This window comes from Abrus precatorius, unplaced genomic scaffold (genome assembly GCF_003935025.1).
Source record: "Abrus precatorius isolate BTA unplaced genomic scaffold, Abrus_2018 Scaffold11, whole genome shotgun sequence".
NCBI classification, from domain to species: domain Eukaryota; kingdom Viridiplantae; phylum Streptophyta; class Magnoliopsida; order Fabales; family Fabaceae; genus Abrus; species Abrus precatorius.
The window spans coordinates 11,558,357-11,576,576 of NW_020874303.1; the positions used below are offsets into that span (position 1 = coordinate 11,558,357).

At 30.0% G+C, this 18,220-nt stretch overlaps 1 protein-coding gene across 2 annotated transcripts; it reads right to left on the reverse strand.

The window, feature by feature from the left end:
• Positions 1 to 10,025: 10,025 nt before the first annotated feature.
• On the reverse strand, positions 10,026 to 16,827 carry LOC113854094 (primary amine oxidase-like). 2 transcript variants are annotated; one of them, XM_027484949.1, is made up of 5 exons: positions 16,475 to 16,827; positions 13,708 to 15,227; positions 13,453 to 13,566; positions 12,343 to 12,890; positions 10,026 to 10,650 (listed from the first exon to the last, which is right to left on the reverse strand). In XM_027484949.1, the coding sequence occupies exons 2-5, from the start codon at positions 15,031 to 15,033 to the stop codon at positions 10,440 to 10,442; spliced, it is 2,199 nt and encodes a 732-aa protein (XP_027340750.1). In that variant the 5' UTR covers positions 15,034 to 15,227; positions 16,475 to 16,827; the 3' UTR covers positions 10,026 to 10,439. The 2 variants fall into 2 exon arrangements, with proteins under 2 accessions (XP_027340750.1, XP_027340751.1); XM_027484950.1 differs by having other exon boundaries at positions 10,136 to 10,650; positions 13,708 to 16,635.
• Between the last annotated feature and the right edge of the window lie 1,393 nt (positions 16,828 to 18,220).

The following is an 18,220-nucleotide window of genomic DNA, read 5'->3' on the forward strand; positions in this document are numbered from 1 at the left end:
CAAGACACTCGGACATTATTAGTGCCTATTTAAATTGAATTATTTTGGTTGATTATTTGAAAAAACAAATTGTAAAAAATACTATTCAATTTTATTTGGTCATTTTTACCAAATTAGCTTATATATATACAAAAAATAACTTGTTTCAGATAAGTGAAAATTTGAACTTTATGATTAAAAGGTGTCGCTTTATTTTTTAATTAACTTTTATCATTTATTTTTAATAATAAATTATTTTAAATACAAAATTAACTATTATACATTACTATATATGGTTTTTTTAATTTTATCCTAAAAAAGTAATTTATTTATGTAATATAAACACAATAAGTTATTTTATTGCCGATTACATTAGCTCTACTCAACACGGAAAATCTATAACGAATAAAAATGCATTCAATGACACCACCACCTAAACTTAATTATGCTAAAAAATATATATAAAGGACAACAATATATATTGACTTTGAGTAAATTTATATAGCTATTCTTCAAATGTAACTTAGAAGTTACTTATAAATCACTAAGTCTTCCATTTTCTGATCTATTTCGTTTATTGGAACAAGTGTATTAAATGATACTTTAATTTCTCTCATGTATCACTGCCATAAATATTAATTATTAATTTATTTTATTTACATAATATGCATGTTGATAAAGTTTATTAAATTCATAAAAAATAATCCCGTGATCTGTTGACAGTAACTTAGTAAGATCTTAATGTTAAGTATTCTTTCAAGTTGTTATAAAAGAAAAATTAATATTTAAAATAGCATTAATCATAGAATAGGAGATAATAAGAACACAAAATAACAAGTAAATCTTAATTAATAGAAAAAAATATTATAAGAATGTTGTAAATTAGATAGATACATGACTATAAAATTAGAATTCAATTACTAGTTAAGGAAAGAAATATGATTAGAGTAAATATGAACATGTAACTGAATTGAGGTACTTGATGAAGTAACCACCTAAAACCTAAAAAAATAAGCCTCTTTAGGATTAAGCAAAATTGGAAGAAGAGTTTGAAACCCATGATGATTACGTGGCAAAAAGCTTGCCTCACACTCCGAGAATTTTGTTATAAATAGGAAAGATCGTGACTTCATACAAGAAGCAGCTTCCCTGAGATTTCTTGAAGCCCCACTCTACTCCACCACCAAGATCAACATTCTTTTGAAAATTATTTAAAAAAATGCTACGGACATGGAAAGGAGGGGAAAGAGCCCACTATCCACATCCCTTCAATCAAGGTAAGGAAGGGGAAGAAATTATAAATTAAGGGGTTAAATAAGAAATAACATTCTTATTTGTGAGGACATCCCTTACCTTTTGAAGAGTTGTTTAACTTTTAACCCAATAAACACTTGTCTCGTGTGTCATATAATGATTGAATTACTAAATTAGATTTAGATTATAATTATGTATTATGTTTACATTATATCTCATAACTTATTATTATGATTGATCTTTCTATTCTATTCTGTTATTATTAACTTTAAAAATCTAGAAAATACATCATTATTCTAGGAACATAGATATTCTCTTCATCATGTGCCATAAGTATCTATTATCTAGATATTATTTTTTTTCTCTCCATTAAACATGTTTTAGATAAGAATTATGTCGCAACAAGACAGTGAAAACTTTAACAAAAATATTTTTTAAAAATTAGATGAGTTACCATCAAAATTTATTAAAAAAATATTGAATTTTTTAAAAATAATATGATATTTGAAACTAAAAATGAGTTTGGAAGTGGCTTATGTGTAGAGAATGTATTAATATCTTATATCATTCGTTTAAATAACAGTTATCTTAAATTAATTGAACAAATTTTTTATAAATTTGAAAAGTATTTATCTAAACCCTAAATAATAATTATTACTATTTAAATGAAGAAAATTTATTTATTGAAATATTAATTGGTATCTTAGGAAAAAAATTATTTTAAAAATTATTTTAACTTGACAAGTCTAATTTCTGCTTCTACAAATCTTCAAGTGCAATGGACAACTCAAAGCAGTTAGTTCTATCATAAAAAATATGGAATTGGTTGGTTAATTTAAGTTTTAGTAAAAGAGAATTTATTTTAAGATTTAAATTATTTTTATAAGATTATAATGCTTAAATACAAGATAACGTAGTTACACATGTATTCTATGATAAATAATACAGAAGGTGAAGAAAGATCTCACTTCTATGTTACAAATTGTTAGAAATAAATGAATAATTTAAAAAATATTTTTTAATTTATAAATGAAATATTTGAATTTATACTTAAATTTAAAGATTTATATACATAAATTCTTTATGATTTTTTAGATAATTGGAGGTAATGTAAATTATACACCAATTTTGTAAAAAAAATAAATTGTATCATAAAATGAAGAAATAAATTTAAATAATTAAATTTTTAGTTATTTAATTTATAAACATGACTTAAAAAATTTTAAATAGAAAATTAATATTTAATGAAAGAAAAAATATTTAAAGAGAAAAAAATGAAGCCTTTTTAATTCTGTTTCATATAATTTTAAATTGGTCCAAGAAATTGGCTAAGACATAAATTTAAACCTAGTTGTATAGTTCTTTCATAACACTGAAAAATATATATCAAACGACTACAATTCCTACTAGCACTACAAATGCAACAAGTATTGGTGACATTGTTTAGCCTACTAATATTCTTGATCAACTAATTACTAATATTGAGCTGCCTAAGAGTAACATTAGAAAAAGAAAAGTCAATGCTAGTGGATCTAGAAAGACAAGTGTTGCATGGTAGCATTTTGATAAGTTATTGTAACACCTTAAAATTTTAAAATATGAAAATTGCATTCTTTATTATTAATTAGGATAAAATGACATTTTTGCATATGATAAATCTTCATTATAACAAGTTAATAAAAGTTACTTTATAAATGGGTTTGTTGTAAACAAAATTTCCCTGCACATGCAATATTAATGGAAGCCATAATACATTTTAAAAAAATTGTAATAAACCATAATCAAATTTCCAATTTGAAAAGCTGAACATGCATTTCATATTTCATGTATAATAATTTACAAATTATTTGTCATAATATATGGGACTTAAAATAATATTTACATAACCAAAATAATCATAACATATATGAAGATTTAAGTTCCAGAACAGTCCCCAAAAATACATCCCAACCCTAAGAACTCGATACTAGTCGATTTCATGTCAGCTCTCTATCTCAGCAAATCTTCAGAATCCAGATCATTATCTGATCTAAGATAACGATCGCCTGAATTAACTGTAACCTCTGTGCCAGTCACTCACCCAAAGGTCCATCTAGTTGGTCTTCTGAGATAGTAGTGGTCATAATATGTAAATAGATAAGTGAGGGCTGCCAGAGTTCTAACACTACCACTATAAATATAGATACATAGGGTCTAGTGTATTCTATTCCTAGGAAAATCAAAAGGGATATTGTAAAAGAAATCCATCTCTAATATTACAAAAGTCCTAAGTACATCTTCAATAAGAACAACAAACTTAACATAACATAACCTTTAATATTCATTAAATACATACTTAAGCCTATTATATATTGAACTCTCTAGTAGTCTAACTCTTTCTTGAGGCTCTATCATCTTGTTTTTTTAAAAATATTAGTAAGGATGAGCGTTTATTCTATCATTTATAAATTATTATATTACAAAATCATAATTTTTAATATAAAGAAAATATATTCAATTTTCACACTTATTCATATTGTAAACACATTCATATATGCACAACACAATAATTTATTATACATTATTCATTCTCTCATTTTAATACGCACTCCCAATATACTGTGATCACAGATATCGATACCTCTAGCATTTCTTGAGGTCTTACTCAACTAGGTAAATAGTCATTAGTTAGCCTATACACACGGATACAATGTATACAATAGTCGGACCCCTTAGCAAAGGTATAGTCAGGAAACGAGTGTAAGGCCATGTGACGCATTCGCTATCAGAAAGAGTGTGTACATATACGCGAATGTCGCTCACCACTCTACATTTCTCCCAGATTTTCATCGTCTCCGGACTCTATACCCCTAGTGTATCTCTGTAATTATTCACACTAGATTCAATCCATATTCGACACTTAAAGTCATTCTCAGAGTTATCCTTTTTCTCATTCATAAGATCATGCTTAATAAAGCATTTCCAGACTAAATTCATTCCATTCATACCCTTACTATTGTAGTTGCTATTGAATCCGTCAAATCAGTATCGCACTTTATCATATCATTTCATCCAGACACGTTCCAGAGGTTGCCCTACGTAATACATTTAGGACTTATTTTTTGTTGACATTAACTTTTTGTATTTATTGCCTTTCGTGCAGTGTTTTGTGTTCAAATGCAATTTTTTGGCAATGTCACACTTTGATGACATGTAATAGGTGCATTTTTTTTCTTCGGTGAACTAACTGCATATTGGTTCTATGCTTCCTTATAGGTTAAGAATATTTTGTACAGGTAATTATTTGTTTATATAAATAAATTACCTTTGTTACCATTTTGTTTTTTAATTATTTTTTTTTATGTTTTAGAATTTGTAAATTAACTAGTAATGCTTGCTGACTGCATACTGCTGCCATGCTTCCTTATAAGCTAAGAACATTTTGTACAGGTAACAATGCGTTATACGTTTCAAATTGTGTGAAGAAACTCTTTCATTGCTCATATATCCAATTTGACTATAAACTCCCCATATGCTTCTGATGTGTATAGGGGTCACATGGCATAATTAAAAATATTAGGATCTAAATTGCATATGACCAAACATACAAAGGGATAAAGTGCATTTTGCCCATTTTAAATAAGAGTATTTTTGTCCAATGAATTATGAACGTGAAAAGTACATTAGAAGTTAATGGTTAGATTGGATGTCTCAGTAATGGAAGAGTTTTTTTGCACAATTTGGTAGGAGTATAGTATATTACATTGCACAATATAAAAACTCTGGGTCTAAATTGCACATGACCAAAGTTATAAGAGGTAAAGCAAACTTTTTTTTATATTAAATTAATATAAAGTTTAATACATTAATTAATTAGTTTAATCAGTGAGTGTTACATGATTTGTCCCACTTAGGACTTGGGTTTCATTAAATTTTAATAAAATATTATAAGATCTCATATTTATGTTTTTTGTATTGAGCTTCAAAAATGTAGATTCTTTCTACTCTTATTTGTTAAATGATTTATATATATATTTTTTAATTTTAGAGAATATATTAGCTAAAGAAAGAATATCATTAAGAAGATTGTCATATGCTTCAGTAAATAAATAATAAGATAATACCTCATCATAAGAATTCAAAGTTTTCTTTACTTTTATTTATTGTTTAGTATAAAGCTCACTATTCGTTATCAAAATTATATGTTATCTTTTTCTATATGCATTATATTCATTATTTAATTGACCATTATCAAGGTCTTTCTATAATGACATAGAACTTTTTTCTTTTATTTATTTCTTAATGCTTTACTGATAATATTATTTGTAAAGCTGGATAAAAAAAATGAAAGTTTAAAAATTTAATGAGTTCCATAATATAATTATATGTATATTTTATCTCGTTATCTCTTTCTGATATAAAAGTTATTTTACAAATTGTATAAATTAAATATGGATGTTACAGTAGCTAGTTACATCATGATTGATGAACATTCTTTTTGTGTAACTGAGGGTGTTAGCTTTAGAAAGCTACTTAAGGTCTTTCAACCCCAATTTTCTGTACCTTCTAGACGCACAGTAGCTAGGAACTATTTTCAGGTATACCTAAATGAAAAAGAAGTGTTAAAAAAGCTTTTTAAAGCCAACACTAGTAGGATAGCTCTAACCACAGATTGTTGGACGTATATAAGGCTTTATTAAATCCTGAGATGGCTGAAGCTTTGGTATATACTCAAAACTAGTTAAAATCAGGGTTGAATCTATTTTTGGAGTTGAATGTCAGTAAGGAGCTTGAGATTACTAGCAAAATTGTGGAAGGTATTCTTTCTTTTTTAAATTATATAAATTTACTTGTTTATTGTGTATATTGTTACCTACTTAACTTTCTATTGTTTATTTAATTATTGTCAAGATGTGAAAGAGGAAAAAAGGCCAAGAATAGGCATCCTGGATTAGCATCTGTTGCTATTGCAACGGCAACTGGACAACCATAGATGCTCCTACGTAATACATTTAGGATCTATTTTTGTTGGCATTAATTTTTTGTATTTATTGCCTTTCATGCAATGTTTTGTGTTCAAATGCAAATTTTTGACAATGTCACACTTTGATGACATGTAATAGGTGCATTTGTTTTTGGCTTTAGTAAACTGATTGCATATTGGTGCTATACTTCCTTATAAGCTAAGAATATTTTGTATAGGTAATTATTTATTTATATAAATAAATTACCTTTGGTACTATTTCGTTCTTTAATTATTTCTATTTTTTACATTTTAGAATTTGTAAATTAACTAGTAATATTTGCTGACTACGTACTGCTGCCATGCTTCCTTATAAGCTAAGAACATTTTGTGCAGGTAGTAATGCTTTATAGTTCCAAATTGTGTGAAGAAACTCTTTCATTGCTCATATATACAATTTGACTATAAACTCTCCATATGCTTCTCATGTGTATAGGGATCATGTTGCATAATTAAAAAAGCTAGGATCTAAATTGCATATGACCAAACATGCAAAGGGATAAAGTGCATTTTGCCCTTTTTAAATAAGGGTATTTTTGTCCATTGAACTATGAATGTGAAAAGTACATCAGAAGTTAATGGTTAGATTGGATGTCTCAGTAATGAAAGTTTCTTTGCACAATTTGGTAGGAGTATAGTACATTACATTGCACAATATAAAAACTCTGGGTCTAAATTGCACATGACCAATGTAACATTCCTACTTTATTAATTATTAATTTTATACTTGATGTGAGTTGATAATGCGTGTTGCTTGAAATTAGGAAAGTTTTAGATGTGTGAGTTACAAGATTTTTTGCTGTAGCGAGAAATCAGCATAAAAATCAGGCACTCTGATGCTCTCTCGGTGTAGCGAGGAGCTCTCGCTATAGCTAGAATGACAGACAGAAAAGAGCAATTTTGTCTGATTTTTTCGCTGTAGCAAAAATTTCTCGCTGTAGCGAGAATGTCGCGAGTCCAGGGATATTTAAGGGTTTTCAAGTTAGAAAACTTGGATTACAATCCAAGTTTCGAGCTCTCTCTTGTTCTCTCGACCCCTAATCCTCTCTTAGAAAATCTCAACTTTCTTACAAATCCAAGCTTGGGAACTTCATCAATCAACTCCAAGTAAGTTCTTGGAGCTTTGTTTTTCTTTTTGGGTGCTTTCTAAGTTTCTCCTTTCTCAAAATGTTCTCTTTTGTGATATCTAGGAAAATCTTAGTCCTTTCACTCAACCTTTCACAAAATCTGTTTCAAAACTTCGTCTCACAGTAAAGAGAACTCTATTTCATTGCTAGGAACTATTTTATTTATAGGTGAAAATGCTTGAAATGAGTATGTTTTGATTGATAACATGTGATTGATGTGTTTAAAAGACGCTCTGTGATGTTTGAAAATGATATATGATGAGTATGATATGTTTGAATCTGAGCATGTGTATGATGTACTGAGTCCGAGAGGAATAACCCTCGGCAATGAAAAAGTAATATATAATGAAATAGAAAGAGATATAGAAAGATGAGATATAAAAGAGAAAGAGAAAGGAAATCAGAATGAATAAGAAAAGAACAAGTATATATAGTTCAGAGGTACATTGGGAGTGTGAAAGATGAAGAAGGCTGAAAAGTCTTGAAAAAATGAGGGTGGTGGATGCTCTTCTTGAATTGTGCACTATAAATGAGAGTAGGAGTACCACGGGCCTCACACTCATTTCGTGACCTATACTCCTGATCACATTTTTGCTAAAAAAGGCCGGGTTGGCACTCGTTGTATCCGTGTAGTTGCGACTATCCAGCAACTATCTATGCTAAAGAAGACCTCAAGGGATCACAGGGACAGTGGAAATGAGAATGGTACTGAGTTTGGAAATGAGTAATGAGAGAATAAATAGAGAAACATAATTTGAATGCATAATTGAATTAGTTATATGATGCATGTTAAATGTTTGACCTGTATTATTGAATTCTTTGAGTGTGTATGCTTGGGAATGAATGTGGAGACTCATCCTTACGTAACCATTTTAGGGAACCCAGATGACGACACCCAGGGAGGGAATTAGAATAGTAGATAGTTCATAAGTAAATATAATAAATGATGTTTTTGGCGAGTATTAGAGATTTACTTCCTTTAGAATCCTTGTACATGATAGTGAGGTGCCTAGTGAGGTAGTGATGATGGAATTGGAGCTAACCTTTAGTATCCCTTTTGATTTGTCTGTATATAGAATCCATCACACCTTCTGTATTTATCTCTTTTCTGGTGTTGAGAGAACCCCTGCAGCAGTAACGTATCTTGTTACATACCATGACCACGATCAGTCTAGAGTACCATCGCGATGGACGATTGAGCATATTACAGGTGTTTAGGTCACCGCAAACCTGGACGATCAGTATCTTGGCTTAGATGACAAGTTGACTGCTGAAGACCTATCGATGATAGAAGATTGGCACACAGATGACTAGTGCCACTTGGTTAAAGGGTGATTAGGCTGCTCATTAGGAATTTTGAGTACTTGTAAATGTAAATGAATGGTCCTAATGTATTTTGATAACTTTATGTGTATTTGAAATACAAATATATGTTGTACATTATGAAGCAAATTATAATTACAATATTTGATGTTTATTTACCAGTTTTAAAGACTAATGTTTTATTATTCAAGTTTTTCGATTTAAACTTTATTATTCAGGATCTCTCTAATTTTGATGATTTTGATTTTTTTATTTTTTTTACTATTATTATGTTAATTAAAAATAAAGATGTTACAACCAAAGTTATAAATAGTAAGAAAACTTTTTCTTATATTAAATTAATATCAAATTTAATACATTAATTAATTAGTTTAATCAGTAAGTGTTACATGATTTGTCTCACTTAAGACTTGAGTTTCATTAAATTTTAATAAAATATTATAAGATCTCATATCTATGTTTTTTATATTGAGCTTCAAAAATTTAGATTCTTTCTATTCTTATTTGTAAAATAATTTTATATTTTTTTTTAATTTAGAAAATATATTAGCTAAAGAAAGAATATCATTATGAAGATTGTCATATGTTTCAATAAATAAATAATAAGATAATACCTAGAATTAAAAGCTTTTTTTACTTCTATTGATTGTTTAGTATAAAGCTTACTATTTATTATAAAAATATATGTTAGCTTTTTTTATATGCATTGTATTCATTATTTAATTGACCATTATCAAAGTCTTTCTATAATGACATAGAACTTTTCTTTTTAATATATTTTCTTTTGTCTTTTAAATTTAGACATTTTGATTTGTAGTGTGTAGATTTTCTATAGTTAAAACAATTTAAATCAATTTTGTTTAAAGATAATGTGTCTTTATACTTATCCCGGTTATGCTGTTTCATAGGCTTGAACTTTCTTTCTTTTTTCACATAAAAATTTTCAACTTTAAAAGTATTAAAAGGAGAACCTTTTTTCAATAACTTTTTCTTCATTAATTTTGAGGCGAGTGATCCTTTTTCTTAGAATTCTTTTGGTTTTATTAGATTATTTATATTCTTAAATAACTTAAAAGTTTTTCAAGATAAATGAATCTTAAAAACCTAGCTTTTGTGAATGGATGTGATATTTTCTTCCTATTCATTTGGAAGGTTTTTCAAGACTCTTAAATTGTTTTTTTCTAAAGTGAACTCTTTTTAAAGAGCTCTTGACCATTAGAAACATTCGTATGTCCTTTAAAAACAAAATACTATTTTCTTTGAAGTTTTGGAATCACAACAGAGCATTCATATTGATAAAAGTGATTCCGAAACTTTTTCTCTTATTTTTTTCTTTTTGGCCAAAAGTATATGTACTATAATTGAAAAACTACTTTTGACCTTACTAAAATACAATGATTTGTTATTCTACGAAATCGTTGGATAGCTAAACTTATAAGGAAGTAATATGCACGGCCATTAAAGAGACACATTTGTGAATTTATTCATTAAAAAAATAAAAACATATAAAATCCTAAACTATTTTTGCTATTAAAATCCTAAACTATTTTTCTAAGCTTTTCATAATTTTTTTAATTTTATTTCAATAAACTTATAATATAGGTGATCAAAATATACTATTTTTAACTTTTCCCAGTAAAGTTTAAAGATAAATATAGTATCGGTCATTATTTGAAAAATACTAATTAAAAGTACTTAATTAAGTTGTGAATCCAAATGTATCCTAAATATTTGCTAAAACAACTGATGGGATCTCAAGTTGAATCATGAGCTTTGCAAACTGGTAAATCTTCTTTGAAATTGGGGGGCACTCTTAAGATTGGATTTCTCTCAAAGAAATTAGCAGGCTTCAGATCAAAACTTGACGATACAGTAGGCATGATTGGGTAGTCCTCTTGACATGGTATGTGATGAAACCCTATTGTGTACCACAAAACAATGTCCTTATTCTCAATTGGACGATCCCTGCATGTCAATGCATATTAAAATGTCAACGATTTAAAAATTTTAGAATATAATGGACGTGTTCACAAGTAAAATAAGACAACAAATTCAAATTCATAGTATATATAATTTTCAATCAATACATGATTGATTAATTTGATCCAAACAATTTAATTTGATATCAGAAAAATTAAGCAATAGATGAGTGAGCTGTCTACTGAACTTGAGTTAATTGTGTATATGAAAAATTGTTTCCTTTAATTGAACCATGACAAAGACTAGAATATGAAATAATAAATCATAATATTTCTATTTGGTAACTTATTCTCTTTCTCAAATAATGATGCTTGACTATATTATTAAGTTATTTTTATTTACTTATGATGGTAAAAAAAAAATATTGGATAGGTTATAATATGATTATGTATACCGATAAGATCAGATTATACAGGTAGCAAATGTTGTTTAAAAAATAAGTTTATGATTTGTAGCAAATCATATCTCAGCATATCATATTAACCTAGCCATGATTCTAGGAAACTAGTTGGCATCTGACCTCTCCATATCATTTCTAGCCATAATTCTTGAAAATTAAGTACTAGCTGTTGTGTATATATATGTACAACCCTACTGGATCAATGAAAATACAACCAGTTACATTACTTCTCTCCTTTTCTAATTATTATAAATTAAAATTATTTTTTTATTCTCATAAATTACTGTATATCATATTATCAATAAAATTTTAAGAAACATTAATAAAGTCACGTTTATATTTTAAGATTAAATTTGATTGACAATTATATGTGAATTATATTATTTTTGGTGCAATTGTTGCAATTATTACCTATATTTTTAATTTTATTTTAAAGTTTAAAAATTAAAATTTTTATTTAACTTTTATTAGTACGTTATATAATTTTTTATATTTTTCATAAATATATTATTTTACACTTATAAAGAATATCTTAAATTTTTTATTTTTAAATTTAGTTTTACTTTTAAGAATGTATTCTCTTAAATTTATGGTTATTAATATATATATATATATATATTATTGATATTTAATTAATTTTTTATACTATACAATAAAAGTATTATTTTAACATAAATTATATTTTAAAATAATTTAAATTTATCAAATTTTTATCATTTTGATATATATAGTATTCATAATTAAAAAATGAAATCAAAATACTATTTTAAAAAATTATTGCTTAAAGTAATTTTATTATATATATATAACTATTTATAAAAATATTTAATTTTGTTATTGAATTATTAAATTATATGTATATTTATTCTAAAATAATATATATATATATATATAATCTTTTTACATTAATATAAGTTTAAAAATTCTTACCAGTAAGTAAAATAATTAAATTTTCTTAATTTTATAATTGGTACTAAGCTTTTTCAATCAACATTGAATATAACAAAATATTTATGTTATCGTCAAGATATAATTATATCAAATTCTAAGTTTTTTCAATAATTGTTTTTTGAATATCTGTATTTCATTTATTCCAATTTATGTTTACTATCATTAAATTAATTTTCCTTTGATTAAACTATTTCTTAAATGTTATATTAGTTGTTATATTTTATTTTTATATATCACTCGTGAAATATACGTAATTGGCTTGATGACCGTGAGATAAGAATATTCTAGCATAAGAATATGGTGGAACGATGAAAAGAATCTCTGACCTGTTGGACCATACTTGAAGAGTATCATCGCCTTTGCTCTGGTAAACAAATAAGCCACCAGCCCATTGCTCAGTTTTATTATAGGGAGTGACCCATATTTGATTGTTGGTAAAAGCTGCCCTCTTTTGTGGTGGATCTTCAGGATCCAATAGGCTAGCTGCAGTGCCACCTGGAACCAACTTGTACCCAACAGGGTTACCAACCCTTGTCTTCTTCAACTGGTTAACCACATGAAATTCAGATGGGTCATATAGTTGAAGCCTTATTTGGGCTTCTTTCTCTGTCTTTGCCACTTTTTTCACTGCTTTCAGGTAGCTCTTTCTAGGTGATTCTCCTGGAGAGGTCTGTTGCTTCTCTATATTTACCTTGACAAATGAATTGTCAGAACCATCAATGTCCATGTCTAGGTGATATGTGATAAAATGGTCATGGATTACCCCAATAATGTTTTCACTCAAAAGGGTTCCATAGAGATATTCTTGGTCTCGAACTTGGTTCATATTCTCATGGGTACTTCCTTTCACCATCAAAATACCACTTAGTCCAACCTGCACCAGACAAATTCCTAGATATTAGCTTAAATTATTCAATATAAAATACAGTAAGACAAAACATGAACATCAAGTTGTCAAAGTTTATCCACCCTTACCCTAAACCATTAATCTATTGCCCAAGTTGCCCCTTTTTCTATTACTTGAGCAACATGACAATTTATAACTTCAAACACACTGCGTATGGGAGAAATTATTGAAAAACTCTGGTGCCTACAAGGCCTGTGCACTTGATCATCAATATTAAATGTTTTCACGAATTTCGGATCGGAATCATGTTAATGTATCACATCACTTGATTAGTTTATTATACACAACTATGAGAAAGCAAACAAGAAACTCTTCAGTGATTATCAAGAAAATTGATACCGGATAAGTATTATATATAATAATCATTTACTTTTTATATAAATACGTCTCAAAGATAACTTTCAAATACAGGAAGAAAATTTTTTAGTTGTCTATTTTAAACGTTAAACATTTTTCTTGTATATATGAATCTCACCACCATTCCTTAAACAAGAATATAGAGAAACGAAATCGGAATTTCATCACTAACCTTTGCTCTAATTAGCCCATCGGTTTGAAATTCCCAATCCATGATATAGTCATAATTCGCCACGGCCGCTGCCATCCTAACCACAAACGTCACCTTTGGCCTTACTTCCGTGACCTGCGAAAATAGAACAAACAAAAAATAAATTAAAGATAAAATCGATTGAATGATTTTAATAGCAAGGTAAAATGCTTAATGGCCAAAATTCGTAACTATATGAATATTCATGATTAAGCACTAGCACTACTATGTATGTACCTTAAGGTCAGTGATAGGACACTCAGCATGTCGCCACGCAACGTCACCAGCATAGCTCTCAAAAACGCAGATCATGTTGGGTTGGATATACGGTGTTCCATCAGAAGAGGCAAACACACCGTCCATGTAATAAGCATTCCTTGGACAATCATTCAAGGGGTCTAGTGGCATCGCTTGCAACCCAAACCCATACTCACCTGCATCCATGTATGTCTTAAAGTACCACCCTTCTGTGGGATCCATGTAAGGCACAAATAGCTCAGATGTGAACCCTTTGTACATGACATTTCTTAACTTTGATGTATCTGGGTCTCTCACTTTTACTTGAGAAATTATGGTCCCAGCTCTTGGGTCAGGTTTCAGATGAAATTCCCAGTTTGCCCATTTCACCAAGTGTCCATCAATTGTAAAGCTTGGACCTTTTGGTTGTTCCAAGGATATTGGATTCAATAGCCTCAACTCTCCATTGATCTTTTGAATGGAGTAACGGTAGTCAGTGTCAATGCCATTGGCCACAGGAATGTTTTGGCCATTATCCGAAATGGACAAAACCTCTTTTCTATCAATGTCAACCAAGGCAGTGATCCCTTCAATTGGTTTCATGTAAAAATTCACAGTGCCTTTCTTGGAATAGCACTGCACCTTGATCAACCTTCTATTCTCCTCCACTGGAGTCCCATACCACCCTGAAGATATTGGCAAGCATGCAAGGTCAGCTAAATTGACACCACGTTGGGTGATTGTGCGGTTAAACTCTGGGCTCTTGAGGGGTACATCTAGTACTCCCACCATCTCCTCCACGGTCATGGTCGGGTACCCCGAAACCGAACCGGTTTCGTGGTCAGTCACGAGACCGGTTCCCAGGTCCACGGTGAGTACATGGGAGACACCCTTCACAATTGCAATCACGGAAGCTTTCCTAGGCAAGGGATGATCACCTTTTTGCCATTTAAGGACTAAGTTTTTGTCTGGTTCTTCAAGGACAATAGAATTGAGGGAATAGGTGGATGAGTAAAAGAGGGGGTGAGTGGAGAGGATGGTGCGGACCTTGTGGAATTCTTGGATGGTTAAAGGGTCCAGAGGGTGTTGAGGAACATCTGATTCGTGGTTTTGGCGGTTGTGATTAGTGGACAAAGGTGGTTTCTTGATAAGATTAGGCTTTGCTGAAGAGTGGAAGCGGTTCTTTGAGGTGCACCATCCAGAGTAAAGGTTGCAATCTAGAGCCTCCTTGTTGGGAAGTGATGGTAGGTGAAACCAGGTGATAAGTATAACTAGTGCTACACCGACTGAAAGAACCATGAAGCGCAACAAGTTCCTAGCCTCCATGATAGATATCACGAGTGAGAGTTTGTGGGTAGTATATGTTTGAAGTTTAGAGATCAGAAAGCTTCACGTGAATATATAGTCAGAGATCAAAGATATTGCCAACGATCCTATGTCTACGTACGGTTGAAATTAAAAGTTGGATGCGTCCCACCCCTTCAATAATACGTTAGTACAAATGGATGTGTTTGTGAATCCTGCAAAGAAACATGGAAGTAGCATGGTTTAGTTTGGTAATAAAAATTTATAATTAACATATTGAATCTCCACTTGGAAGAATGCACAGATTATGTCAAAACTGAACTCACCATAATCTAGTTCAGAACAAATTTATAATTAACATAAGAATACTTGGCAAGAATGAAGCGGTAAGGGTTAATTTTCCAAAGCATTTGTCACTGTAATTTGGATGTTTGTACGATACTCCAGTACTGACCAAATTGCTTCAGACTTTCGGGGAAAAAAATTTGCAACACACTTCCCTCATAACTTTCGGTAATTTTCAGCTACCTAATATTAGCGTGCATTGGATTTAGATAATAATTTAATTAAGTACCTATTTATTAATTCTTTTATTATAAATTTGATTACAAAACTTGTTAACATAAGTTGAAAATAATTCTATTTCAATAAATTATACAAAAAATAATTGAAATAAAATAAAAAAAGTCAAAAAAATTGTTTTCGTAATCTTTTTATAAACTTTGCAGAAGGTAACTTGTTTCCATTAAACAAAAAGGACAGCTTCCATAAATCATAGTAAAGTTATGGTTTAACCACTTAATACTATGTTCACCACACAATCACTTTTTACCATTCTTCTAAAACATCTCATACACACGGAATCAATCCTTGGTATTTTGCCTATATAGAAACCCATCCAAACTAATCATACTTGACAACGATTGTTTTCATACAAGAATTTGCGAGATGATTGAGAAATTTGGCTCACAACTATTATGTTAGCAAATTGAACTCAATTAGAACTCTGCGTACTAACAAAAAGCATTCATACCGCCTTGAACTCTTCATGTTTGAAGTTTCTAACATGAATCAAGCTGAGGGGGCAGAAAAGCATAGACCCTGTATGCATACTTCTCACAATTCTTTTTACGCGGATTTTCAATGAATGGTGACATTAAAAAGAAAATTTCAAAAAACAAAGTTCTTATGCAAAGACATAAAGCAGTGTAATGGACGGACAATTTTCTCTCCACACAATCCACAAACCGAACACAGCAAGAAACAGGTCACAATGATTTCATCGAACAAATAAATTAATTATCACTACGAGGAAACAGTTAATCATTTAAATCAAAGAGCATATGTATAACAACATCCAGCAAAAGAGTATTCATAAATAACTTTGCAAGACATGTCCTTCCAAAAAATCCCAACATCCCTTGCTTCTAAATCCAAAATCCTAAAACTACATGTCACTTACTAACTTCCTTCTTTTCGTTCTTCAGCTGCACCGTGGAACATAAACCACTGTCTGAGGTTTAAACTTTAAAAGCACAGGTTTTTATATTTGTCAGCGAGTTAAATACATGAACTAGAGGTTCTTTTCTCTATTATTGCACACAAGGGTCCAAAAATCTGCGTAGTGAAGTGTCAACAAGGACTAACTAAATATCGGCAAGGATTGGAAATATATGGTAAACAAAACAAATATATGAGACAGTTTCAGCTTTGGCACTAGACGACATTGCATAATTGACGTGGTCAAGCACCAAAATCAAAGTGCGATATTCCAAGCTGCACTAGCTGTTATTCAGCGCTTACATCATGTATGCGCAATTTTAAGGCAAACATGATTTAGTTATTAGTATTACTCGCCAAACTACAATGATTCACAATTACTTGCATTGTTTTTTGCAAACATCAACTTCAAATGACTCCGCACCAAAATGCGATAAGGTTTCTTTCCAGTCCACTCACCTAATTGCTTGTCCTGTGGCCATCTTTATAGAAACAGGACATTAGATAAGATCCAGCCTACAATTAAATGCTCAAAAACATTGCTACCGCATATATGAGATAGGAGTTATATTTTACGAAAACATAACTTGGATATATGACATCTGTTTGGTTTTTATAATTTTACCAAAAAAAAAATGGAAAAGAAAAATCTGTTTGTTGGTAGTTATTTTTAATTTAAAAAATAGAATTACTTTTTTTTAGAAAATTTTGAAAATAATAGTCATTTCTAGAAGAATGTTTCACTCACACACATAAAGTAAAATTGACTATGCTAAAACATTAATAAAACATTAAATATTATGCTTAAAAATATTATTGGTCCCTATAAATGTAGGTCGTTTTGTAATAAATTTTTATAAATATTTTTGTTAGAAAGTAGTTTTTAGAAAGTTAAAAATTTAAGATTTAGACTTACCGTTAATTCCCTCTCTATTAAGTGATGAGCTGGTTTTCCGTCAGCCAGCTCAGCACTCCACGTGGTGCCACGTGACATGTCTCATCATTTTTTTATTTTTTTATTTAAAAATAAAATTTACAAATAAATTCTTGAACCTATTTTATATAATTGTATAAAAGTCTTTTCTCCTTCCCCCACTCCTTCCTCTTCCCCACAGTCCATCCGCACCACTCCTCTCCCCCACCCACTCCCATTCCTCCATCCACACCACTCATTTCTCCCATCTCTTCCCCACATCCTTCTCCCTCCAACACCCACACCCATTCCTCACATCTACATTGATAAATCTATAATTAGGCTCTATTTTATACCTTATATATTCATATTTGATCTTTATTTTATTTAGAGTTTACACTAATTTATATATTAATTATGCAGTTTGGTACAAAGATGCCGCAAGTGAACTTTGAGTGCGTTTTGAGCCCAAATTGATGTAAAATTAGAGTTTCGAGCAGTTAGCACGCCCAGACCCTTTCAACAAGCATGGGGGTGCTTCGAGCCTATGCATGGTCATGCTTAAGGCCTTGCACAGCCGTGCTTATCGGCGAAAACCCAATTATGAAGAGTCTTTAGGGTTTTCAAACCCTATTAAAAAGGAGACCCGAGGCATCGTAGGAGACACCATTTTTACAACTTGGCTTTTGCTCTTTCACATCATCTCTCTTCTAAGGGGATCTTTGGCATATTCTTGCTGAGACTTAGAGTTTCAAGCGATTGTACTTGAAGACCAGAACTTATCTCACACTCTAG

Coding starts and splice junctions, on each gene's coding strand:
- LOC113854094 (XM_027484949.1), bottom strand. CDS start 15,033: ATGGAGGCTAGGAACTTGTTGCGCTTCATGGTTCTTTCAGTCGGTGTA. Junction 13,567..13,707: donor GTCCTATCACTGACCTTAAG/GTACATACATAG, acceptor CTATTTTCGCAG/GTCACGGAAGTAAGGCCAAA. Junction 12,891..13,452: donor ATGGGCTAATTAGAGCAAAG/GTTAGTGATGAA, acceptor TGTCTGGTGCAG/GTTGGACTAAGTGGTATTTT.